Raw genomic sequence first — 24,744 nt, 5'->3', positions numbered from 1 at the left:
CCCGCCTGTGCAATCTGTTTGTCCCTTTGCAGCATTTAATTCAGGGTGTTCATTGTGTATTTTCATGAAGCTTTAATTAAAGCTTTAATTAAAAAAAACCAAGATTATCTTTTTACAAATTTGCTCCCAATTTAAGATTTTGTATGCAAAGTATAGATTTAATATTCTGGCAGTGTGTTGCAGAAAGGCTGGACTCCTTTATCCTTTAGTCTTGCATTCCATCCTATGAATTAGCTGCTGAAACTTTGAAAATAGAATCTGTTTATTATGATAAAGGCTATTTTTCTCAAAACATGCATCTATAAACACCTAAGCACCTACCTCTGTGAAAAACTGGCTAAAATCACTGCGGGCATTCATTTTTCTTCTTTTTAGCTGCCTTTCTTGGAATAGTTGCAGGAAAGTTGGAAACTTTAAAACTGTCTTTAAGTTTTAACCATTTATTTCTTCAGATGACCAAAGGGGATTAAGTTAGCACTCAGCATTAAGGCTGGGCAGTCTTTTCCACATTTCCAAACTGCTCTTTGAGAATGCGAGTGTAGCTCAAAGCAGGCGTAGGGGAATCTTCAGATTTGGTATCTGAAGAGATTTCTAATACTGGTACTCAAGCTGGACATTTGAATTTGTGTCCCATAACTTCTTTTTTTTTTTTTTTTTTTTAACGTTCTATAATGCATCTTCATTGCATTTATTCTTGTCAGAATTTAGGGAAAATGTTGCCCTGTCCTTACTTCACAGGTGAGGAATTGGGGAACAAGAGACTACAAATACCTTGCAGTGTTAACACTTCTGGTTAAGCCAGCCAGAAGGAGCAAGGAACTGAAAACCTTACTCGGTTTTAAGTCTCAGGCTAGTGTTCCCATGTCTATGTGGCTGTCATTCGTGTGACTGTCATTCCCAGAAGGTATTTGGCCATTAGCATTCAGACAGTTAAAACAAAGTTAGCAAGACAAGCTTGTTTCATCCCTCTGTAAAGGAAGATGAGAGAGCATGCCCTCTATAAACTCATTTCCCTAAACTTCTACTTGAAAAAATATTTAGTTGCCTAGCGTTCTGCAAATATACAGCAGCTGCCATGATTTTTCCCTCTACTTTTGATGATTCTGTAAGCAAACAATGAGTTTAAGCTAGAATAAAATTGACTGTTATCAGGGAATAATAGGCTAATATAATGTAGGGGCTTTAATGGAGCACATTTTTATCCATTTCGCTCATAAAATCAGAAACAGCTACAAAGAAATATGGAGATGGATAACAATCTTGGGAAAACTAACTTTGCAAAACACATTTCTGCTAAAATAGCAAAATTAGGGATTTTTTTAATCAAGTCTGTGCAAATTAATTTACTTCAAGAACTTCTGCTCTTAATTTTTATTGATACCTGTGAGTAATTCTGTTTTATTTAGAAGGTAAAAGTTTAAACCATTGAGCTTCGTAGCATCATTCACATTATTTACTGACTGAAGATTTTTTAAAACCCAATGTAAGAAGCAAGTGCTATATTAAAAATAAAAATACTGAATGAAGATTCACTGTTAGAAGCAATCTTACTGTTTAAGTTGCTAAGGAACTGAACTGTTTAAATGTTTCCTGTGTATGTGAAACAATTCTAAAATTGTGAAATCCATCCGGGGCTTGTGTCTACACAAAATATTATCATCCCTTTTTTAGAAAAAAATATCTAAAATGTGTAATAATTAATTTTGAAAGGTCATTCTAGTAAGGAAAATGATAGCTTCTAATGATAGAAGCATTAGTAATATGAAAGCATTTGTTTGCTAAGTTAGGTAATTTGTAATTTCTAAGATAATTACTAGAGTGATGCTAAAGAATGTTACTTTCAAACCCTTTCATTATCTCAAAGCAAAAGAGTAATCCCGAGAGTTAAAAGTATGCCTGGGACTGGCTGACTGTATTTTTAGTAAAAGCTTAAGGTAAATTCCACGTAACAGTTGAAATTAAACAAAAAAATACTTTTGTGTATTTTATTAAAGGTGGTAGTGTTTGTGCTTAATAAACTAATTATTTTGGGAATGTTAAGTTTTATTAAAAAACTTTTAAATCTTTATTTTGTAGCATCAGCATCTGAGGAGACTGGACAAAGTGCAAAAGTGCTCAGGAGTAGGACATGTATCATTAACTACAAGAAACACATAAAGCTGTCTAATGTGACTGAGAAGAAAAATCCACGCAGATGTGCCACTTTGGCAGCTAATAAGATTAAGATAATGAGCGATACAAAGGAAGAATTATCAAGCTCAGAAAGTGTTTACACAGTAAAAAAGAACAGAAGGCAGCTTCATGGCAATGTGTCTGCAGCATCCAGGAAGAAACTGATCGGCAACTCGGAGACAGATGCTTGCTTAAAGTCTGAGAATGAGAAAGAACAGCTTTCTAGCAGAAAAAAACTTTCCTGCCCCGAATCATCTGCTCCTAAAAGAAAATACGTTAGTGAGTCTGAGAATGAAAAAACACAATCTGAAGCAGAGATAAAAGTGACTCAAAAGCAGAATGATAACCACAAGCAGACACACAAAACGGTCTGTGCTGCAGCTCTTAAAAATCTCAAGTACGACTCTTCAGAGGAGAATTCCACAAACCACAAGATGGAAAATGGGAGAAACTGGGGAAGTTGTAGTCAGTCAACTTCAGCCCACAACCATCATACGAGCAACTCTGAAGAGGAGGTAGATTCTGACTTAGCTAAACACAAAACTAAAAATATCAGAGAAGTATCAAATAAAGAGAGAAGAGCTTCTTTCAAAAGATCAAAATTGGATGACCTCAAAGAAACAGCAGAATCTGAAACAGGGGGGAAGAAAGATGAAAAAAGCTCAGTATCAGAGAATGTGGAAGCACTTGGGACTGCAGGAAGTTCAAAAGCCAGTTTCAATTGTTCTTCAGACTCAGACTCTGGAACTGATAACAGTATCTATAGTGATGCCACAGAAACAAGAAAGAGGAAAAGGAAATCAGAAACTGTTAGAAAAGAAATTACCAATTCCTGCTCACCTAAGCCTTCCAGAAGACCCCAGCGAAGGAAACGTTGGAAACCTAACCAAGAAAATGACTCTGAAGATTTGGATTACACCAAATACAGAAGAGCTAATCGGCGTTCTAAGATAAGAACTCGGAATGGCGGTAGGCGGACTGTGAGATATGACGATTGTGACGATGATGACGATGACAGAGGTTTAGATGATGTAGATTGCGAAACGTAACCTTAAAAGGAAAAGCCAGCCCACTTTTTTTTTTTATGGTAATAGCACTAGAACTCATGATGGATGCTGGCTCTTCTTTGTCCTACATTTCAGGGAATATATTTATATTTTTCTATGAAAAAGTTATGAATGTGATTAGATGATGACTTTCTCCTTTTCATATTTTGACTTGCACTTGCCTGCCCATGTAGCAGCATTTAGCACAGATGCCAAAATGTGCCTCATTATAGGGGCAATTTTTTGTCTTTACTGGTATTTTATTACATATAACAAGAGTAAAAAAATGTTAAAACACTGCGCAACAGGTTAATAGCAGTATGTTGAGTATTATTGTTATGGGTGCTGCAATGGAATACTACCTAGGTCATACAACATTCAAGAACAGATTTCAAACATCTCTAATGCTGTATGAAATCATATACAATAGTAACAGGCTTATAAATAATACTGTACACTATAAAAATCTGGCAGATGCTAGCATTGCATCAAAAAAGTAATGAACGGTCACTAGGCTAATAACTTTACAACTTGTATTGGTACAGATGTTAAATGTTCTGTACTTCCATTATTGATAACATGCAACTGGAACCAGTTACCAGTGAAAAAGCATATTTGCCAATTAAAAAGGCATGTTGGTGCTGGTGAAGAGAGGGTTTTATGCTGACAGGTAGTACTATCATCATTAATGTGACTTCTATACTGTAAACTTAAGAATATGAAATGCAGGTGAACTCTTGGGCCTAAGGGTTTTTGTGTGTTTTCTTTATAAAATAGAAAAACAAACAAAACACTTGTTCTGTTTTCTTTATGCGTAAAAAGCTTGAGGTGCAGGATTCTTACATTCCAGACCTTTTTGCTACATTTCTGTTGTTCTTCCATATTTAAACTTTTAAGTGCTTTAATGTTAGACTTCTCATTGATTAAACCTTATCGGTTTCTGATTATTGCAGTACATCTCCTGTTTTTGAAATGTTTGGCTGTTGTTGACAAGAAATAATTCTTGCATAGAAGATAGGAGAAAATGTCTCCAGGGAAAATGTGTAAATTCTTGGTTGGCTGTGTATCAACTACGAGAACGCATACCACTTCTGAGCTCTTACCTTGCTTTTCCCTAGAGCTGTGCTGGCAGCAGCCCCACCGTCGCTGCCTTCAGTCCAACACCAGGCGCTTGGTGATCTCCGCCCCTTCCCCACTCTCCACTCCAGTTTCCTCCCTCTGCTCTGCTGGTTCCCTTTCTCACACTTAGTAAGACTTAGTGATTCCTGATCTTGTTGTTCAATAGCAGATAACATTAGAATATTAGATTTATCCTAACCTGGCTCATTTTAACTGAAATAGCAAGTTTGTGAATTAGTTTTCCAGCAGATTGGGCTGGTAGTAGCATATGGAAGGGGTTTTGGGGGGGGAAAAAGGAAGTTAGTGCATCTGCATAATCACAGTCATTAATGCCAGAACTGCTTGTACAAATGGAAGTGAAGTAATGGAGAAGGGAGTCTGACACGCTGCCTACCAGCAGTCAGTCAGAACCATTTCTCCAACAATGTCGCTGACCTTATGTGCCAAAAGGTATATTTACCATGACATCGTTTTTGTACCTAGAATGCTATCTCGGTATAGAGAAATACTTTTTTTTTTCCTTAAAACTTCTATATGAAGTCCAAAAATAACCTATTTTCTATCATTCTTGCCCCAGGAATTTTCTTTATTTAGAGCATAGTCCTTAATATGATACGGTAGAATTTTGTAAATTCAAGATACATGTTTATCTGAATTCTTTAAGTTGGTTTCTAAAATATGAACACAGTTGTGTTTAGTGATGAAACTTCGAGGTGGCTTTGTTTATCTTTTAGGGGCAGCTTTGTTAAAAGAGAGTAAGTCAACTGGTATTTTTATATTACCCATAAACTGAATGCGTTGTTCAGCAGCTGCTGATGATCAATGTTCTATGGAGTATAACCTCCAGTATAGGAATAAATACTGGTATAATAGCTCTTAAGTGAACGTCAGAGTTTTTATTAATCTTAAGTTTAAACAGCTAAAATTGGGCTGGTAGGTTTGTATTTCTAATTCGGGCTTAGATTTAAAAAGATGCTTTTCTTTCTCGCCCTTTTTCAGATGCTGTATTCTCTGTCATACCGCACTCACGCACTGCATGTTCATGCTGATCCCTGAAAGCTGGGAGAAGGTTCTGGCCCCTGTATTTATATATCCGAGAGGGAATTACTGGCTTAGGGACCATAACACTTTATGAGCAAAGCAAATGCTGTTTTGTATTTACTAATTTTATACATACAGATGGGTTCCAAAGAGCCAGTATGAGGAGTAAGGATTAAACCGGAAAGGGACTTTCACCCTCTAACAGTTCGATTTTTTTTTTTTAATTTATTTAAATGAGCATGCTTACTCTTAACAGAACTGGCTCTTCTAAGGCTTGCAGAGAGCAGTTTTTTCATCTTCCTGGTAACTTTAATCCTTCAACATTCTTTATTTGGTCTAGCTGTACTCAGGGAAGTGAAGTGATCTAGTAGACCTATGACAGTAGTATCTTTATTTAAACCTGCTTAATGCGATGCATTTGTAAGATGTGGGATTGGGGGGAGGGAAGGTGTGTTTGTTTTTTTAAAAGCAGGACGCGAGTCTGGGATGGCGAACAGGCACTGTGAACACAGGAAAATACTAAAAGTGCAAGACAAATGCGTAGAAGAATCAAATTCTTTAGTATTAAAAACTCCTATGATGTACATGTAGAAGTGGACCACAGTAAATCTATACGTAAAACTGTAACGTCACTGTACTTTTATTTGCACACGCCTGGTATGTTCGGCCTCGCTGTATTTGGGTTTCTGCCCAGGTATGCCGTACCGGCCGTGTGGAATGCCCCGGCCGCCCCGCCAGCCCTCCGCCCCGCAGCGCAGGCAGGGGCCGGGCCGGGTTCCGCTCTGGGCTGCTCCGTTCTGAGTAAGGTAGACAAGCCGAGGTAGGCTGTGCCGAACCGGCGGGGCCTGCGCCCTCCCTGCTGCGGCTCCCTCGCCTTCGCCCCGCTCTTCTTCCGAGACTTCGCCGCCGCCGCTGCCCCGTAAAGCGGAGCCGCCGGTGGCTGGCACGGCGGCATCGCAGGCTGCGCCGGAGGGACGAGGCCTGCGCTGAGGGCGGTGCAAGGCCGGGAGAGGCCGTGCAGCGGGAGGGGGGCTGCAGCAGGGAGGGAGGCCGCAGCAGGCCCCCCCGCCGCCGGGCGGGCCTTCTCTGGGGGCCCGGCGGTAGAAGCGGCCGTTTCGGGCGGCCGGGCCGCGGTTGCAGCCGCCGGTGAAGCCTCCGGGGCCCGCTCTGTGGTGTGCGGGGCCAGAGCGTCACCAGGCGGAGCGGAACTGGGTGGTGCCGGCGAACCAGAGTGACTCGGCGCGCAGGCGCGCTGCGTGGCGGGGCGGCAGCGATGGCGACCTTCTTCGGGGAGGTGGTGGTGGCGCCGTCCCGCGCTGGCGTGGACGATGAGGAGTGGGCGGAGGAGGCCCGCGAGGAGACGCCCGAGGACCGGGAGATCCGCAGGGAGCTGGAGAAGAAAAGGTAGCGGGAGGGGGGGGGGGGGGGGGGGAGGGCGGCGGGCACAGCCCCACGGGGCACCCCGGCCGCTCTCCTCGCCGCTGTGGTGCGGCCTCCCCCGCGACGGACCGCCAGGGGCGGCCGGGGCCGGGGCCTGGGCCGGGTAGGGTAGGGTAGGGGGAGCGCAGCACCACTTCCCTCGGCCTCTTTTGCCAGGGAGATCGACGTCCTCTGGACCTTGAAGTCGGGCGCGTCTACGGAAAGCTCTGCCGCCGAGCCGTTTGTGTGCTCTAAATTTATAGTGGCGATAGGACACAACGCTGCAGGTAGGTGGTGCAAGCTGCAACAACAAACCCTCTGAGACTAAAATGCTGCTGTTCCTTTGCTGTTGGCTAAATTTGAGAAGGCAGGAGGTTGGAAGAAAGTGTGCCAGGACAATCCCTTTGCCATATTCTATTTTAACGTTGGTCTCTGCTGTAAGAATGGTCCTTAAGGGTGTCCAGCTCTTCATTTAGGGAGCGGAGTTTTAACGCTGAGGCAGCTGAGCTGTCCAGAGAACGCCAAGGTTAGTCTGTACGTGTAAAACACAGCTTTTGTAACAGCTGCTTATTCTTCCTGTCACATCATGGTAAAATGATACATTTTCAGTTAAAGGGCAGAAGCGAAGTATGTTTTGGTTTTGGATTTTAGTTGGGACAACCCCCCTTTTCCTTTATCTGACTTTGGTAGACTCTCCTGGACTGTTTGTTAATTGGCAAAAGTTTCCTTCTGATGGTAGCAAGTTGCTCAGTGCAGTCTATAGTGTTTTGAAATAGGGATCTGTCAAAGATGTAAAATTATGGGTCAATAAGATGTAATTTTTAAAATTTCTAATGAACAATGAGGTGGTGGTTTTTTTACTTTTTTTCTTGAGTAGTCAGTCCCTTTTTCACATTCTAATTCCTCACTTGTTCAAAATGCCCTCTTTTAGGGTGGTTATTTACTCATTAGGCCTAGAGTCTTGAAACACCCTCTCCCCTTCCTGCACACACTTATTAAGGTCTTGAGTTTTTTAATAGCTGCTTCCCTGTGGATATAAAGAAGTTTTAAGTCTTCTTTACATTTAGGTCACATTTAGATATCTAAATTAACTTTACTAACTTGTTTTTTCTTTGTTCAGGTTTTTCCTTGAAAAGTAGTTATAGATATTTTAGATCTGTCTTCTGTTGAACATAACTTTTGACAGGAATTTGATTTATGAACATTTGATTTAGCATCTCTTTTTGCCACTAAGTCATGCATACTCTTGCAGAGTCATGCATGTGTCGGCTTCCTAGAGCCAGTGTAATAGTTCTGCCTTGCTGGTTCAGTGATTTTTTTTTTTTTTTTTTTTTTTGAGAAATCTGTTATATCTGGTATGTCAAGAAGTATCAGAGACTTAATATTTACATCCTTAGTGTATACGAAAGAAATCAAAGTTGACCGTAGTGATACAATTCCTAAGAATACATGTTTTTGATGTTAGGGATTTCTATATGTAGAACTGCTCTTTATCTTTTAAGTCTTGATACGGTGAGGTTACTCACATTCTTGATCTTTGCTGGATTCGATGAGGTTATTCACATTCTTGATCTTTGCTGGATTTGGTCAATAAATGTATGTCAATAAAAATAAGTTAACTACTTTTTTTTTTAAATTGAGATTGTAAAGAAATAATGTGATTCAGTTCAGTATTTATTTGTGGAACAGAGACTTTATTCTTTATAAATTAACAGTATTTATTGTTTTTTGCAGCTTTTCTGTCGTCTTTTATTCTGGATTCTGTATGTTGGGAAGTAGTTGGAGTTGTGAAGCTGTGGAATGAGTGGTGTCGAACATCCAACACAACAAAGGTCCTCCCGACAGATTCTTTCTGTTTGTTCTACCGATTAATATCAGATCCGACAGTAAGTGACTTATGCATGAATTTCTCTATATTTTAGCTTTCTGAAAAAGAGAGCAACCTTCATCCACCCCCTACCCTGCCCAGGGCAAACAGAGCATTAAGGCTGCAGTATTCTGGATTAATCTCATCCAAAATCTGAAGGGTCGTTATGCTCACTAAAACTCTTTGAAGTTCTGGCATGCGAAGTTCAGTATAAATAAGATGTATGACAGCCTGATTGATTCACATCAGTTGTGAATGAAAAATTCTTGTTGAAATAGGGTTGAAGAAGTCCAAGAAAACTGAACAAGTTGTTGGTTGCAGTCACATCATCTTTACATGTGATTATGAGCTGTTGTTGTGCTCTTTAAAGCACTTGCTTACGCAACTTTTTTTTTTTTTTTTTAAGGTTTTGTTGTGCCAGTGTAGTTGCTACGTTGCTGAGGATCAACAGTTCCAGTGGCTTGAAAAGGTAAAACTGGCAAGACAACAAATTGAGCAATGAAATCTTAGGGGTAGGGATCTTCAACTTAGTATAAATGCCTCTTTCTCTCTGATATTCTAAACATGACAGCATTGTAAATAACTGTTTTCCCTGTGGCTTTCTTTTCTTAAATATTCAGCAAATGAACAAATTTACTGTCTGCAGAGTCTGTGAAATTTCTTTCTGGATGCTTCCAGTTTTATCTGCTGTAACTTACCAACTTTGGGCAATTCCTTTTGGACAGTTTCAATTTTGTTGCCCTTTACTTTCCAAGCCTTTTTCCTGTTTGGCTTAAATTTTCTATGGCTTATTTCAGCTCTGGGAGGATCCTTCCTTAAAAAATAATAACATTACTGCATTTGTACAGCTGTCAAATGATCACTAGACAAACCTGTTGTGAAACTCATGATGGATCGTATCTTTACTAATGGGTGTGTTGTGTTCCTTTCACAAGGAGGAACGCTGAAGGAAGGTGCTTCCAGAGCAGTATGTGTCCCTATGTGAACTATGTATTTGTTCATAGACTTAGTATGCGAAGTGCCTTACCCCGGCATCATTCAGGTACACGAATGCTGCTGGGTCATTCAGGTCCCTCCAAATACCGTGTTGATTTTAGTAAGATAAAGCCAGGGGGGAATGTTCTGGCTGTTGATTTTCTTCATGGATTTGGGTCACTGCTTAGCCCCAAGGAAGTATGGCTTATTTTGTCTTGCTGTCTGTCTTCTAACCTACCTTCCTTTAAATCTCTGCTGATCTGATGAACAAGCAGAGATTCTAAAGCTATTACGTTACGCTGAAGCTGTGTAAGGCTGTGGCTAGAGATACAAAGAGTGAGATAAAAAGCGGTGTGTCCACTGAGGGCAAGTCCTCAGCCTGAGCTGAGTGATACCTGCTCAGTCTAGCCTGCCAGGTGGCCTAGCCAGCGAGTGAGAAGGATTACTTGGTTGCGAGGGAGAACCATACGAGCATCTCGGTGTGAGGGAGCCAGAGAGATTATGAGAAGGCAAAGAGGATGGAAAACCAGGGTAACTTCCCTGAATGTTACAGGGTTTTCAGACCCAAGTTTGTGGAAAACTAGCCTTTTGTGGTTGCTTGGCTTGTTGAAGAGTTTAATTTGCTTTGCTGGGGGGTAATGGTTCACTTCGAAGTTTAGAAACCCCAAGACCGAAAACATGATGGTTTTGCTGTATTCCACGCATTCTTGCACTTCATTTAAACTGGGATTACAAAAGAAAGATGACTGTGGTTTTGTCGTCTTCCCCATTTGTGTTTTTCCAGCTGTTTGCGCATATGTGTTAATTCAAATGTGGGTTTTCATGAACAGTAGGAGTGTGCAGTTATATCAAGTCAATGTTCTAGAATATTTTTAGACCTCATGTTTATTGGTATTTTTAAATGTACAGCAGAAACGTTGTGCTGGTAATCTTCTGCTTTTAGTGTGAGTTACAGAACCTATTCCGTATGCTTCATAAATTCTGATTCACTGGGCATCTTCACAGTCACTACGAGTCAGATTTTTACTTCTGTATGTTTTCTCAGTAAGTGATCTCTGACAAAATGAGAACATACAGACTAAAGTTTCACAGTAATGCACACCAGCCAGTGTTTCCAACAAAGTAAATATACTGTAAATTGAAAATATGTGTGCTTCTGAGAAGTTATGTCAGTTTTATATTACAGCGGTAACACATTGATGCAAGGGAACAGTCAGCTTCCCTTCTGTGATTGGTACCGTACACAGAAACAGGGAAGTTTCTGTAGTGTTTACCAAATTCCCTATTTCCTTATTGATCATAAATCTGAACAGGACAGTGTAAAGGGAGGGCACAAGGTTTATTGTGCTTCTCCTCATTTTGACATACGTTCTTTAAAAACAATGGAAGGCTGTGCAGCATGTTGGTGTTTTGTGACAGCGTGCAATGGATCCAAAAGTTTGTTTGGTACAATGTTTTTGAAATTTGTTTCTTTGAATTTGAGGGAAACTGTGGAAAAGTTAAGGTTCTCTTTCTCAATTCTCAAGTCAACTTGAATATAATTAAATAAAATCTGAGTATTCAAAATGAAGACTCTTTTAAAATACTGCAGAACATCTGGGGAGCACGATTTCAATTTCGAATGTCTTGCAGCTTAGCAAGCTGCCTTCCTGTCATAAGCAGCGTGGTTTTATTTGGAGTCCTTTTTCTTTCTACAGTCACTATTAGTAAAAATAGTAAGTCTTAATATATTTGCAGGTGAATAGAAAGTGCTGAAAACCTAAAGCCTCTCAAGAAAATCAATAGACTTGGTAAATACATTAGCTGTTCTTTTGGTCTTTTTATCTCCATCCCAAGAACAATGCACGTGAAATTTCTACCTGAAGGTTGTGATTCAAATTTTAGTTAGTCCTGCAAACCTGAATTAAACTGCCGTTTGCCATCTGCACTGAAATTGAAATGAATCTTTGTGTTTTTACGCTATTATTGTGAGAAGATAAATTTTGCTTATGTAGTAACATTTTTATTTCAGGTTTTTGGCTGTATGCGAAAGGAGAGCTTGCAAGTAACCATTCTTTCAACGTGTCCTGTAGCTGATTATAAAACTCAGGAATCCACTTTAACACTTCCATCTCCATTTCTGAAAGCCCTGAAGACAAAAGAATTCAAAGAGCAGGTCTGCTGCCCACTGCTGGAACAACCTAACATTGTGCGAGATCTTCCTGCTGCTGGTATTTTGCAATTCCAATTATTTGCAAGGCTGCTGGTGGCAACACAAAATTCACTTTGAAGAGCATCCCATTGCAATTAGAATTTTTACTTAAGTGTGTGAACTGGCGAACAAGTTAGTTTTTTGAAAATTAATTCCTAACAGTTTGACATCTTGCATGTTGCCTTGTAAAACAGGGACAAATTTCAAAACCACCCACAAATCCTTTTACCCCTTATGTGCGGAACATAAGTACTAGCAAATTCTTCAGTATAGCCTCATAAAGTGTATTGTATATTGGGGTTTCTGGGCATTTTACTTATGAACTAAATGTGTTTTATTAAGAGTTATTTTCATCTGAGCATCCAAACTGAGGCTCATAAAGTCCTTTCTGCATATTACAGGTAAAGTAGGTTTCACAGTGCTACTGATCGACCTCATGTAAAAGTTAGATTCAGTTTTATTATGTAATGTAATAAACACCCAAGGCTTTTCACTATAGAGTACCAAATTAGTGGTAGCATCATGAGGAAAAACTTGTCTGGCAGGAGCTAAAAGTGGATGATTTTTCTAGAGTAAGTTTATCTTCTTTGCACTTTGTTTTGAGTTTTTATGTTTGGTTGGTTTTTGGGCTTTTGTTTTGTTTTGTTTTACAGAAGCTCATAGTATTTTTGTTTACCAATAATATACAGTTTCCAGTTAAAGTATTTGCCAGGAAGAAATACCAACTGCATTTTACTAATTTTTGGTGGTTTATTTTCTTGTGTACCTGAGGAGTGAGGGATGGCTGGTCTAGCAGTCAGGATCCTGAGTAGTTAATTTGTAAACTTTCATGCTTTTGAAGTTTTGGCCAGTACAAATGTGGTTTTATACACAGAACTGAGATTCCTTCTCTGCTGAATGTAACACACATTTTCTTTTGACTTGTATTTAGTTTTGAGTTATTGTCAAGTATGGCAGATTCCTGCAGTGTTGTATCAGTGCTACACTGATGTCATCAAACTGGACACAGTTACAATTGAAGCGTTCAAGCCTCTGCTTTCTTCTAAAATCCTAAAGAGTTTAGTCAAGGTAAGATTTCATATTTAAAAATTAATGGGAGGTTTGGTCTATTTTGGTCTGTCTTTCATCTCTTGCATTCTGCTGTTGATGTGCCCCTGTGAGGATTCCACCTGAAAAGGCTGATGTATGTCATGTATAGACATGTACAGAATTTATTGACAGAGGACAATGATTTCTGGTATAGTACCTGCTGGAACCATTTACATCTGTTTATAAGTTGCTTAGAAATAATGAATCTATAGCTGCCCTCAAAACTTCATTTTGACTTTTCGAACTTTTGTAGTGGTATTAGTATATCAGGGAGTAATTTCTTGTGATTGTTTAAGCTGCACTTTTCTGTGGAGGTGTCTCATGTTAAAACCTTTAAATATATTTATTTTTTGTACCATTCTACATTCATATGCAAGATGGCTCTGTTCTAGCTCTGAATCTACCTGTCTTGTGCAATATGTGAAAGCTTCTTAGGAAATTTATTTTGACCTATAACTTCTTTCTGGCATTAAAAGACAATTTCTAAAGATGATTCTTAACAGTTTTGCACTGATCAAGCAGCTCTGAAATCATGGCATTATAGCTACTAAAGTGAATGTTTTGCTTCTTTCTGAAATGGTTTTACTTGAAGTATAGTTGGTTCAAAACACTTCCCTCAGTTTTGCCAATTGAACTTACATTTAAATGACAGAAGAGGGTTGTGTGTACCGAAGTATTTATTTCAGCTTTAAATGTGGGAATTGCAAGTTAGTTTTCATTACAGCTTATACTGGTCTGCTAAATAAGCCTAACAGACTAGTACGTAAATGTTTAAACTCTGAAGGAAAACAACAGCAAATATGCATATTGCTCTCATATACAAGCGAGGAGGAATGCAAATTAACAAATCCCGTTCTATGGTTGAACTGCAAATTCATTTGGAGCTTTTACCAGGTCTCTGGATACCTTCATTTGGAAGACCTGAGTTTTGCTCACAGTTAACATTTTAATCAAACTGATATTCAGAGTAATAAAAATTGGAATAGAGGACAGTGAGGCTTTTTTGTTGTTTTGTTACCAGCAATGTAGTTAATGCTGATCATCTCTTCCTTTTCCTAGGATGTATCTGAAAGCACAAAGATTTTGAAGAAGTTACTGACAACCAATGAAACTCACAATAATATCTATATCTAAAGAGGACATTTATGACACAGACTGCACTTTCGTAAACTCCAGTTTCTTCCGTAGAGGACATTTTGGAATTGTAGTTGTTTCCTTAAAAGTGGAATAAATTCCAGTAGATTTTTACTTCTGCACTCATTTTTGTTACTTTCAAATTCATCACTACAAACACATACATTTCTTCTGCATGGCTTGGGAGACTTTCTTCTGGAGCGATTTTAGGAAAGATGCCTTGAGTATGAAAAGCAACTTCTTTTTCTCCTCCTGAAGGGATTGTCTTATCTAAATGTATACCTTTTATATGTAAAAGAGGAAATGCAGTTAAGGAATTCTGTCTATATGTAATGAGAGCACCTATTTTTTACTTTATTTTGAGACACAAAAGTTTTCCTAATATTCAGTACTCTTTAAAGATTTGTCCGTGATGGAGGAAGTATGCTCTGCATCTTTTTATTTACATGAATATATATTATTTTGTGTGTGTGTATGTATGAATGATACATATATATGTATGTGTGCACATACTTTTTTTTTTTTTATATGTGTTGATACAAAATGTAGTAAGAAAAGTATGGTAAATACCTTTAAAAGACTTACTAGTGGAAAATAATCTTAAGATTGCTTTAAAAATTAGTAGAAGGCAGGAATGTGGACTGTTTTGAACTACATGGAAGGGCTGTGACTTGGAATCACTGAGTAGATCGTCACAGGTGTTCAGGATGCTGCTGCCTGCAGATCTGGCAGGAAGAGAGATGTGCCTACATTCAGATACTGCAGCTCCCATTTGCAGTGCCTTGCTGAGAGCTCGCCCTTGTTGGCAGTTTCAGCTTCAGACCTTGACCAGGAGCCATGGAGGCACAGGAGCATTCCCTGCTGTCAGATCCCTCACAACGGTGGGATCCTCTCCCAGTGAAAGAGGGTGGTAGGCTCGCAAGTTACTTCAGCTGGATTTGCCAGGGCAAACTGATTTAATCTATCCACTTTTAAACTCTAAATTGCTGGCAACAGTAGGAATAGTACAAGATCTCTTATGCAGAGTATGTGATTTTTAGAGGAAAGTAAAAGTTTAGGTTTTAAAGTGTGTCTCAAAAAATTCTCTGAAAGTTGGTAACAACTTCAGCAGTGTATTTAAAATATTGCATTTGGCATGCAGTTCTGACTTGTATATATCCTCTGTTTAATTTAACATTTTGTTTAAGAAAATGGTGTTAAAGATAGTATTTCTGTTGCAACCAAGTAATTCGCTGGTTTGTCACTGCACAGAGATGTTTAAATTGCATGTAGCTTATCCTTTTGGAACAAAAGTTTTACTTTTGTAAAGTAACTTTACAAAAAGTTACTTTAAACGTAAAGTTTAAGTTTAACTTCGTCTTGCACTGGACGCCCAGTGGGCGTTTTTGAACAATGCATTCCTTTAACAGAACTATCATCCATTCAGGATTGAAAGTGGTCAGCTTAGTCAACAACCACTGAAGCAAGTAACCCCTGGCTTCAGCAGGCCCACTACAACTTCTGGTTTTGGAAATTTTTAACTGCATGCTGTATCACAGTTTTAACAGCAGTAGAATATTCTTGATGTGGATATCAAGTTGCATATTAGTTAAGACATTGATTTAAATTTCTGTTAATATAATTACAGATAAGCAAGCAACTGTTGCTTTAAGTGGTGCTGTATTTTGGAACAAACTCTGAAGCATGAAGTGCAGGACGTGGTTCCTTCTGGGTTTTTTTTCCATTTCTGTGCAGCATTTTAATTAAAACCTGTTTGTATGCGAGATCTGACCTGAGAATTCATTCTGTTGCTCTGAAAGAGTTGCACGTTGGCTGCACCATTTACTTACTTGCGTACTGAACATGTTTGATTCATAATAAATAAAGTACATGACAAGAAATATCTTTAATAACAAATATGCAGGCTCTTATAGGAACTGCAAATATACTTCTAGTATTGGTTTTATCACCCATGCAGTTTGCAGTGTTTCAAAACAGTTCTCCATTGAAGTATAATTCAGTTTTTACTACCTGAGGTGTGAGAATACTCTTAAACACCTTGAATGAAAGTGGCAAACAAAACACACTAGCAACTTGGAAGATGAAATTAGAAAAACTGAAAACTGGTGTATTGGCAGAATGCTCCAAGGGCTAATTATTCTTGCCTCAAAGAGTGTGATAGCTCTCCATAGCTGGAAATGTTTATGTAGGATACGGTGCTTTTTCTGTTGGATACTATTGAGCTAGTGGTTTCACCCTGTGTATCCAGGCATATTTCTGTGATCCACATTACAGATGAGGTCAAGCCTTGTGCAGTAGTAGTTCTCCCTGGTGTGAAACTATATAGGCCAGCGCATGTGCACACCATATATATAAGGCTCTCCCTCATCAGTGTCAGTTGGATGATGCTGTATAAATTTGAAATGTCAACCTTTTCCAGTACGCAGTAAGTACTATAGGGCAGTGAAAGAAGATATTTTAATTTAAAATTCCTTCTATCTTTTTCCATAATTTGATGTACGAAGTAGCTCATATTCCCCCCTTAAAACAAATAGTTCTGGAAGCATCAGAACTAATGATGCCCGAGTATCTCATAGGATGTGAGCATTGGCTGAAGATTTTTTCATATTTGAACATTGCTAAGTTGTTTGTGTTTTTTTTTCCTAAACTCTCCAGTATCTAGTAAGAGCCTGCAATAAGGTTTTCTTTGTTTCTAACAGCTGCTAGTTTTTGTAATACTTGTAGGACCATGTAAACTTAAAACACTTTTGTCAAATGTGGCAGATGGCTTCAAAAGCTTTGGGGGAAGAAGTGCATTCTTGCCTGCATGTCTGAAATGTGATTGTATAAGACTTGTTTCCTTATGGTATTGGGCTAAATGCAAATAATGAAACCTGACAGAGTAAACTATTAGACTGGAAGAGTGTTCTTCCAGTTTTCAAATCACCCTTTTTTTTTTTCTTGGATAACACCAAGCTGTCTTCCACTAAAGAATGTTGTCTTCCAAACCAAGGACACAGCCTCTTCTCAAGTCTAATCTGCTTTATCATGCTGCAGAATATATTTGGTAGGCAGATGTGTTCTTTCTGTCCTCGAAGGCTCTGACTCAAAGGTGATGTGCCTGACCTAATTCTTAAGTCCTGGAATCACAGTGCTCTTTAATGAGGCTCCTTAGCTTTTGGCTTGTAACATGTTGGTGTCTGTGCAGTTCAGGTCACAGGTGTATGAGTACAGGACTGTGCAGACATGATTAGAAGGTAATGTCCAAGCCAGGAAATCTGGGGTTTATTTTAATTTGTTACAAAACCTCCACGTTTGCCCAAAACAGCAATATTGCTGCTATTCTGCTTTCATTTTCCCTATGGTTGCTGTGGTCACATACAGAACAATGACTCTCTAGTAATAAAATTCTTGCAGTCTTTGGAAAATCCAGCATGACGACATTATTCCCTGCTCTGCTTCCTGAGCACTTCTCTGTCCCATTATGTTGCTTGTGGATTTGACATGATGTACCAGTTATTCCTGCACAATTTCTCCTTCTGTGTGCCATCAGCAGAAACACTGGTACTGTGCACAAAAGCATGAGCCCCAGTGTACCTGTTGCAGCCCAAGCCTTTTGTGGCACTAAAGCAGGGGATGTTGGAGCTCATGTCCCAAAGGTTGCTTTCAGTGACTGCCTGCCTCCTAGCCAGTAACGTGCTCCCTGAACCTTTTTCATGTACCTCTGTGTTCCCACTGCACAACAGAGATGAGGTAGAAAAGAGCTTTATTCTTTCGTCAGTCCATCATTGAGGCCAGCCCATGATGCATGTCTCTTCCCCCTGTCTGAAGGCCTCCTCATCTTACTGCATGGCTCTAGCAAATAATTTAAGTCTTCCTGGACTTCAGCTTTCTTATACAGGCAGCAAATATCTTAGGCTCCACCCTGCAAACTGCTTTGTTGCCAAAGCCTCAGGGGAAGAGCCTCACTTATGACATGTAATTTTACAATTTCTAGGCCAAAAAATGTATTAAAACATTTGGGCAGTCAAGTAGGCAAAACTTAGGAAAATCCTGGAAGTTTGCCCTGCAAACTTTAATTCAGTCCGCACCCAATGCCTGTAGACATTTGCATCTTTAATTACAATGTTAGGTGCTTTTTCCCAGATAAAGTTACCCTGCTAAAGGGCAGTGCGCAATTATGACAACGTGGAGGGGAGGAAGCTCAGGATGAGATTGCTGGTTTCGTTTCTCCTCCATGTTGGAGAGTGTGATAACTGAGGCATGTGAGTACTCTAATGGCCCATAAAGGAGGAATTTGTTTCTGCCTCAACTTCAGGCAAGAGTTTCCTTAGTAATGCTAGGCAAGCCCTGTAAATGACAATTTGACATGCAGCTGGTATCTGTATATTTTGTGGGTGAACAAGCTGAGGTACCTGGAACATTACTTGCTGAGCGCTTGCAAGATGAGTTGAAAGAACAAAGGTGAATCAGGATGCTGAAAGTAGAAATAGAATTATTATAGTGAAACTTGAAAATGTTTGAAATGTTGCAGGTAATGAAAAAGATTCTTAAAAAAGGCAAGCATTTTCTTCAACCTCAGATGTTCTTTCTGATTTTTTTTAAATGTTCTGGTTTGTGTCTAAAACATTGAAAAATCTAAATGAGCTAAGAATGAAATGAAAGTAGGAGAGATTAATGATTTTTTTCAGTGCAGTCAGATCTCCATTTTTTTCCCTTTAAATATTTTAGACTAAAAGTTTTGACAGCTGCTGCACGTAACAGCAACCAACAGTAATGTGCACCTCTGTCTAGCCGAGTGAGATCAGACCTTTGAGGTAAGACTTTCTTACTTTATAGGAAACACACTGAGATGCTGTTCATAGATATCCTCCAATAGCTGATGAGTGAAAGTACTTGAGAATTCCATACAATAAATACTGTGGGAAACCATTAACTTTCGGGGATAAAAATGCAAAGCACTTGTTTCTCTTTGATAGCAAGGTATCCTGAGATGTCTTTAATGAGGGGGGAACACCATAGACCCCGAACAGTATGTATGTGGAAGAAAGTTAAAGGTTGAATGGCAGGCTATAGTCTCAAGTTTTTTTACTTTCAAATAACTGTGTAACCAAATGTTTAAATGCTCTTTGTATTGGAAGTTATGTACTTGCCTGGGTAATTGCTTTAAAGTAGAAAATGTTTTGTAAGAATGGTGATGTACCTTCAAAGGGCAGTTTTTTAACATAAGCATTTACTGGAAAGACCATAGGTCCTTCCCCTGTGTTTTAATAAGAGGATTACAGTGTGCTGTCATAGGCTAAAGTATAGGCTTTCATAGGCATAGGCTATCCTCTCGATAGGACGAGAGGAAATGGCCTCAAGTTGCGCCAGGGGAGGTTTAGACTGGATATTAGGAAATTTTTCTTCACTGAAAGGGTTATCAAGCACTGGAAGAGGCTGCCCAGGGAAGTGGTTGAGTCACCATCCCTGGAGGTATTTAAAAGACGTTTGGATGAGCTGCTTAGGGACATGGTGTAGTGGTGGTCTTGGCAGTGTTAGGTTTACGGTTGGACTCGATGATCTTACCTATACAATTCTGTGATTTTGTAAAACCACTGTATTTCTTATGTTCCGGATTGATATTTGAATTCTTCTGTTAGGTCTGATTTGGACTTGGATCCCTTTTCATGGTCTACTGAAATGAAAGCCGTCTTTTTTCCGTCAGCTCTATAGACTTTAAAGCCAATCTGCTGCTTCATAGGGAATTAACAAAAGGGGGAATGAACAAAATAGAGTCACAATCACTAAAGGCAGCAATTTGATTACTGAACAGATGAATGGTGAATGTACAGCCTTGCTTAAAAAAAAAACCCAAACAAACCTGTGGGTAGAAAGGTTGTAGGTGGAAGGTTGTATGAGAACAGAGGCAGCCAGTATGGAAAGGTGAGAGCACAGTAGAGAAAACCTTAGCACTGACCATCCTATAAAATTAGGTTTTGAGATGGTTGTTGTGAAATAAAAGTAGGTCGTAAGGTGGGTTAGCTATTCCCTGCTGGCCTGAGTAACATTCTCGCAGGTCACAAAGAATGCCTTTGTGCTGCTCTGCTTAACTTGCTTCCAAATTGGATTGAAAAAGATATTTTTTGTGCAGAATAAGCACAGCGAGCAAGTACAAAATACTGTGCCTGGCTATTTCCACCCTTAAACCCTGGAGGACACTTGCAAGAAACCCTGCGGATGCTGTCAGAAACAAGCAGTTCTTTTGTTCATTACTTAGAAAGTGCTGATGCAAAACTCTTCAACCTGAAACCAGAATTAAGAGTCCCCAACGTAGCTCCATCAGGTTGTTGGGGTTTTTTTCCAAGTGGCAAGAAGCAAGCACACTTGAGATAACCTTGTAGTGCCATGTGTGAGGAGATGCTCTGCAATAGTGGATTCAGCAGAAAAGGCAGTTCAGCCCCTGCCCTTATAGTTTTTACTTTTTATGTTCTTCCAACTTCTCTATGAGCTGTAAGAGAGTGTATGTGAGGAATATTTACTTTTAACAACTATTGAAATTTAGTAGGGTTTTTCAACAAATAATTCAATCTGTGGGGTTTTTAGAAATAGACTTACACCCAAGTGTTGTGGTAAGCATGTTTTCTATCCTTACTTCATCTCCTACAAGGCTTGTTGCAGAGAGCTTATGAGTAAAAACCAAGTATGAATCCCCACAGTTCCCAGCTGACACCCTGTCTGGCAAGTAAAGAAATTCTGGATGGTGCAGGTTTGTCTAGCATAATTTTCATTGAAGATTTTGTTGGCTCTAACTGCGAATGCTCTGTTTTGTGTCCTACTGGACAATGATCCTATTATTTGCTTTTCTGAGCATCCCAATATGGAGGTAACTGAGAGGTCAGATAATCAAAACTGCAGGGCTGGTTTGTTCTGTGGTGCTCAGTCGTGGCGATCCTGCTTTCTAAGGCTTGTATAAATTTTAGGTTTTAACTAACTTTTTCAATTAATTTAATAATTGTCTTTAAAAAAAATCTGGACGGAAATATTTCTACAATTCAATGCTGGAGATCAAATTTCATATTGGCTCAGTTCTGAGATGGTTTTTGACTCTGTTCTGATTCAGGCTCAGCTTTGTCTGACATTATTCTACTTAAAGCAGTAAGAGTCCTGTACTTGATGTGGTTACTCTGAATGTGCTCAGAATTATGTGTGCTGGAAAATAAAACATTTATGAACGGGATGGCTCACAGCAGGTGGGCCCGCAGCATGAGGCTCCCCCTTCACCAAGTATCATCCCAGCTCCCCTTCGCACATGTGCTATTCCCTTTCCTGATTGCGGATCGTGCCTTCGCAGAGATCGCCTGAAAGCACGAAGACACACGCGGCTCCTAGGAAGTAAAACAGCAGATACGCTAGCTGAGATCTCACACCCAAGGAGCTCAGGTGGTGCTGTAGGGTGCTTCTCGAGGTAACGGCATCCACTTCTACACCATGGGACAGCGGTACTTGAGTAAGGCAACTCTTTTCTGTTGCAGCGGTATAGCTAGTGCTTCCCCCAAAGAAGGTGCAAAAGTTCCTGTGCTAAAAACCACTTTCTGTGGTCTTCAGAGCAGCCCAGTAAAACCACAGGCTGCAGAAGTGGGTTTCCATGTTGCACATGCTGGTGTGAACCATGTACTTCCTTCCAGCCAGGACTGAAATTCCCCAGCTACGTCTCCAGAGCTCTGCACCACGTCAGTGCATCAGGCAAGACGTTCCTGTTCATTTATTAAGAAGCAACTCACTCAAAATAGGAATAAATACTGAGTCTTACTCAGTAAGAGTAAGTAGGGCTCTTTAATATCACATTTATTTAGCTTTTCCTCATTTAGCTTTGACAGTACTTTACGAACAAAGACACAGGATCAAAAGCAGTTGTTTGACTTTGTACGTCTCCGTTTTCACTCTGCATTACACTTGCAGCGTGCGCTTCAAGTTAGACGTTCAAATTAAGATCAGTTGGTAAAGGTCTGGACTTAAATCAGTATGGGGTAGAGAAAGTAATGCTGTAATGCTCATAGAAACTGTCACTTGTCTGAAAGGAAAGTAGCTTGCCTTAACTTTTTACATCGCCTCTACCTAGGGGATGCTGCTAAGTGTTTCTGCAGAGCAGCCTGCTGCCACAGCTGGGATGCTGCATAGCAAGTCTGTAATGTTTTGAAAGTGGCCTTTAATGTTTGAACTTCCAGCAAGCCAGCCTTGTGTTTTCTAGTGTTGACATGTGGCTTCCAGACTTTGAAATCCAATACATGTTATGAAAATGCATGTGTTGAATTTAAACCATATTTTAATAATTTGGCCACCTGTACAATAACCTAATAATCTTAAAATAGAGAACTTGAGATCCTCTGTAAAATTATTTGTAGCAGATGTTAAATCTTCGATGTATTCTACACATTTACACGCTGGAGAACAGATATTAAACATTACCCTTACAAAAATAACCCAAAACATATTCATTTCAAAGAATTAGAATGGTTCATACCAGGAAGTGGATGCAGGAAGCTTCGTCCATTGTTGTGGTTTGTTTTAAAGGTGTGCTCAAAATGAGATGAAAAAAAGTTTCAGTCGTTACTGCAGTTGGACAAAATTATTTGAGTGTTTAAAAGATAAAAAGCCTTTTATATTTTGTTCCAGCAACTTCCTCAGCTGTTATTTTTCTAGCCCAGATTTCTTTTTTATTTTTTTTTTTTAGTACACTTCAACTCTCTGACCTTAAAGACATAATTATGGGGCACTAAATCCTGTGTGTCAAACCCATTCTCTGATGATTGAAAAATTATCCTTTTGGTTAGAACTTGAGAGCCAGAAATGAAAACCTTGCTGGCAAGAGGCAAACTGTGCTGGTTTTGGCTGGGATAGAGTTAATTTTCTTCACAGTAGCTAGCATGGGGCTGTGTTTTGGATTTGTGCTGAAAACAGTGCTGATACCACAGGGATTTTTTTAGTTACTGCTGAGCAGTGCTTACACAGAGTCAAGGCCTTTTCTGCTTCTCACCCCACCCCACCAGCGAGGAGGCTGGGGGTGCACAAGAAGTTGGGGGGGGACACACACAGCCAGGACAGCTGACCCAAGCTGGCCAAAGGGCTATTCCATACCATATGGCGTCATGCTCAGCATATAAACCTGGGGAAGAAGAAGGAAGGGGGGGGGATATTCAGAGTGATGGTGTTTGTCTTCCCAAGTAACCATTACACGTGATGGAGCCCTGCTTTCCTGGAGATGGCTGAACACCTGCCTGCCCATGGGAAGGAGTGACTGAATCCCTTGTTTTGCTTTGCTTGCACGTGGGGCTTTTGCTTTCCCTATTAAACTGTCTTTATCTCAACCCAGGAGTTTTCTCACTTTTACTCTTCCGATTCTCTCCCCCGTCCCACCGGGGGGGAGTGAGTGGGTGGCTGTGTGGGGCTTAGTTGTTAGCTGGGGTTAAACCATGACACAAACATTATAGTCTGACATGACTGGGTAACAAGTCTCTTTAGTAGCAAAATGAAGTGCTGCTTTTAAAGATAAAGACGTTGTTGACAAGCGAAAGCATATATAGAGTCTCCGTTGGCGTAGCTAGCTCCAAGTGTGCAAACTCTGAATCGGCTTCAGAAGCCACGCCGCTTTTAAAATCCGAGTACGTTTTGGGTTGTTTTTATTTGCCTCCTGAGGTTTTGAGTTTACCCTGTAACTATGAGGGCTTGACTTTTTCTTTTCCTTTCTTTCTTTGCCAGAACCTTAACTTTCATCACAAAATCGCATGTTTCCAGGAGATACGACTTTTGGAAAATCAGTAAACCTGTCTAACCCAGCAATAAAAGGATGGCCAGCCCCTACCCACTCCCTCAACTCCTGCCTCCTCTGTAGGAACCACCACCTCTGGCTTCTTCAGTTTGGGATAAATATCACTTTATACACTTGCCCCACTCTTCCACTTTCCCTTCTCCAATTATCTCTCTTGTCCACCTCCCAGCCTGCCCACTCTTTGCTGGCATCCTCCTCCCTCCCCTCCCACCCTTGCATTTCAGACGTTTTCCAGCTTGAGGTGGAGGGGCAACCTCTAGACTATGTTATTCTGTGGGAAGACTCCCAGCCTTCCCCCCGGTGCTGCCGAGTTTGTTTGTGCTGGCAGCAATGGCAATAAGGGCAAATTCTGGAAAGAAAAAGTTGATGGAGGGCTGTTAAATGCAAATATTAAGTGCTAGATCGCCAGCAACTGGTAGGGCAGACCGAGGAGGTGTTGCTGCAGGCTTTCTCTGAGCATCTGCTCTTTCTTTCCCTCATCATCTGCCACCAGCTGCTGTGAGATGAGGTGCTGACTGGGACATCGCTTTGACCAGCTTCAGCTCGTTTGATGTTCCCAATGATGCGGAGCCGGAGGAGCAAGTGGTGGGCACCACCTCTGAGGTGGGAGCCGAGCAGTGCCGCCCCTGCCCTATTGCAGCCTGTAACTGGTATTTCCCACAGTAGGAAAGCACGGTACAGTCACAGAAATGATGTTGTGGCTGTCAGCTCGAGATCCTAACAGGGTTAGGAAAAAGAACCAAATTTTAGAGAGAGACCACTGGTTGTAGGGGCTTCAGTTTTGCGTATATTTGTCCAAAGACAATTTGGCCATACCTTTTGGAAGAGCAGAGCGTGCACAGGTCTAACTGGGTTGTCTTACCTGCTTCAACCTCAAGGAATTAATCCAGGGTGAGGAACGAAA

At 40.2% G+C, this 24,744-nt stretch overlaps 2 protein-coding genes across 5 annotated transcripts in view; both read left to right on the top strand.

The window, feature by feature from the left end:
• BRWD1 (bromodomain and WD repeat domain containing 1) overlaps positions 1-4,427 on the top strand; it is a 61,105-nt gene extending 56,678 nt beyond the window's left edge. The window contains exon 41 of one of the 3 annotated variants that reach the window (XM_075518715.1): positions 2,077-4,427. In XM_075518715.1, the coding sequence (XP_075374830.1) occupies positions 2,077-3,221 (1,145 nt within the window). In that variant the 3' untranslated portion in view covers positions 3,222-4,427. The remainder of the gene's footprint in view (positions 1-2,076) is intronic. The other 2 variants (XM_075518726.1, XM_075518735.1) reach the window with 2 other exon arrangements.
• A 1,646-nt stretch (positions 4,428-6,073) lies between these two features.
• On the top strand, positions 6,074-15,816 carry PSMG1 (proteasome assembly chaperone 1). 2 transcript variants are annotated; one of them, XM_075518694.1, is made up of 7 exons: positions 6,078-6,782; positions 6,975-7,084; positions 8,532-8,683; positions 9,071-9,133; positions 11,651-11,849; positions 12,762-12,898; positions 13,979-15,816. In XM_075518694.1, the coding sequence occupies exons 1-7, from the start codon at positions 6,652-6,654 to the stop codon at positions 14,051-14,053; spliced, it is 867 nt and encodes a 288-aa protein (XP_075374809.1). In that variant the 5' UTR covers positions 6,078-6,651; the 3' UTR covers positions 14,054-15,816. The 2 variants fall into 2 exon arrangements, with proteins under 2 accessions (XP_075374817.1, XP_075374809.1); XM_075518702.1 differs by lacking the exon at positions 6,975-7,084 and having other exon boundaries at positions 6,074-6,782.
• Positions 15,817-24,744: the final 8,928 nt, after the last annotated feature.

Source organism: Mycteria americana, chromosome 1 (assembly GCF_035582795.1).
Source record: "Mycteria americana isolate JAX WOST 10 ecotype Jacksonville Zoo and Gardens chromosome 1, USCA_MyAme_1.0, whole genome shotgun sequence".
NCBI classification, from domain to species: domain Eukaryota; kingdom Metazoa; phylum Chordata; class Aves; order Ciconiiformes; family Ciconiidae; genus Mycteria; species Mycteria americana.
The sequence above is the reverse complement of the archived record's forward strand: the minus strand, read 5'-3'. Positions and strand labels throughout refer to the sequence as shown.

What these genes read in the sequence shown, in the direction of transcription:
- PSMG1 (XM_075518694.1), top strand. Translation starts at nt 6,652, where the DNA reads ATGGCGACCTTCTTCGGGGAGGTGGTGGTGGCGCCGTCCCGCGCTGGC. An exon ending in GATTAATATCAGATCCGACA is followed by an intron (nt 8,684 to 9,070) that starts GTAAGTGACTTA and finishes TTTTTTTTTAAG; the next exon opens with GTTTTGTTGTGCCAGTGTAG. An exon ending in AGTTCCAGTGGCTTGAAAAG is followed by an intron (nt 9,134 to 11,650) that starts GTAAAACTGGCA and finishes TTTTTATTTCAG; the next exon opens with GTTTTTGGCTGTATGCGAAA.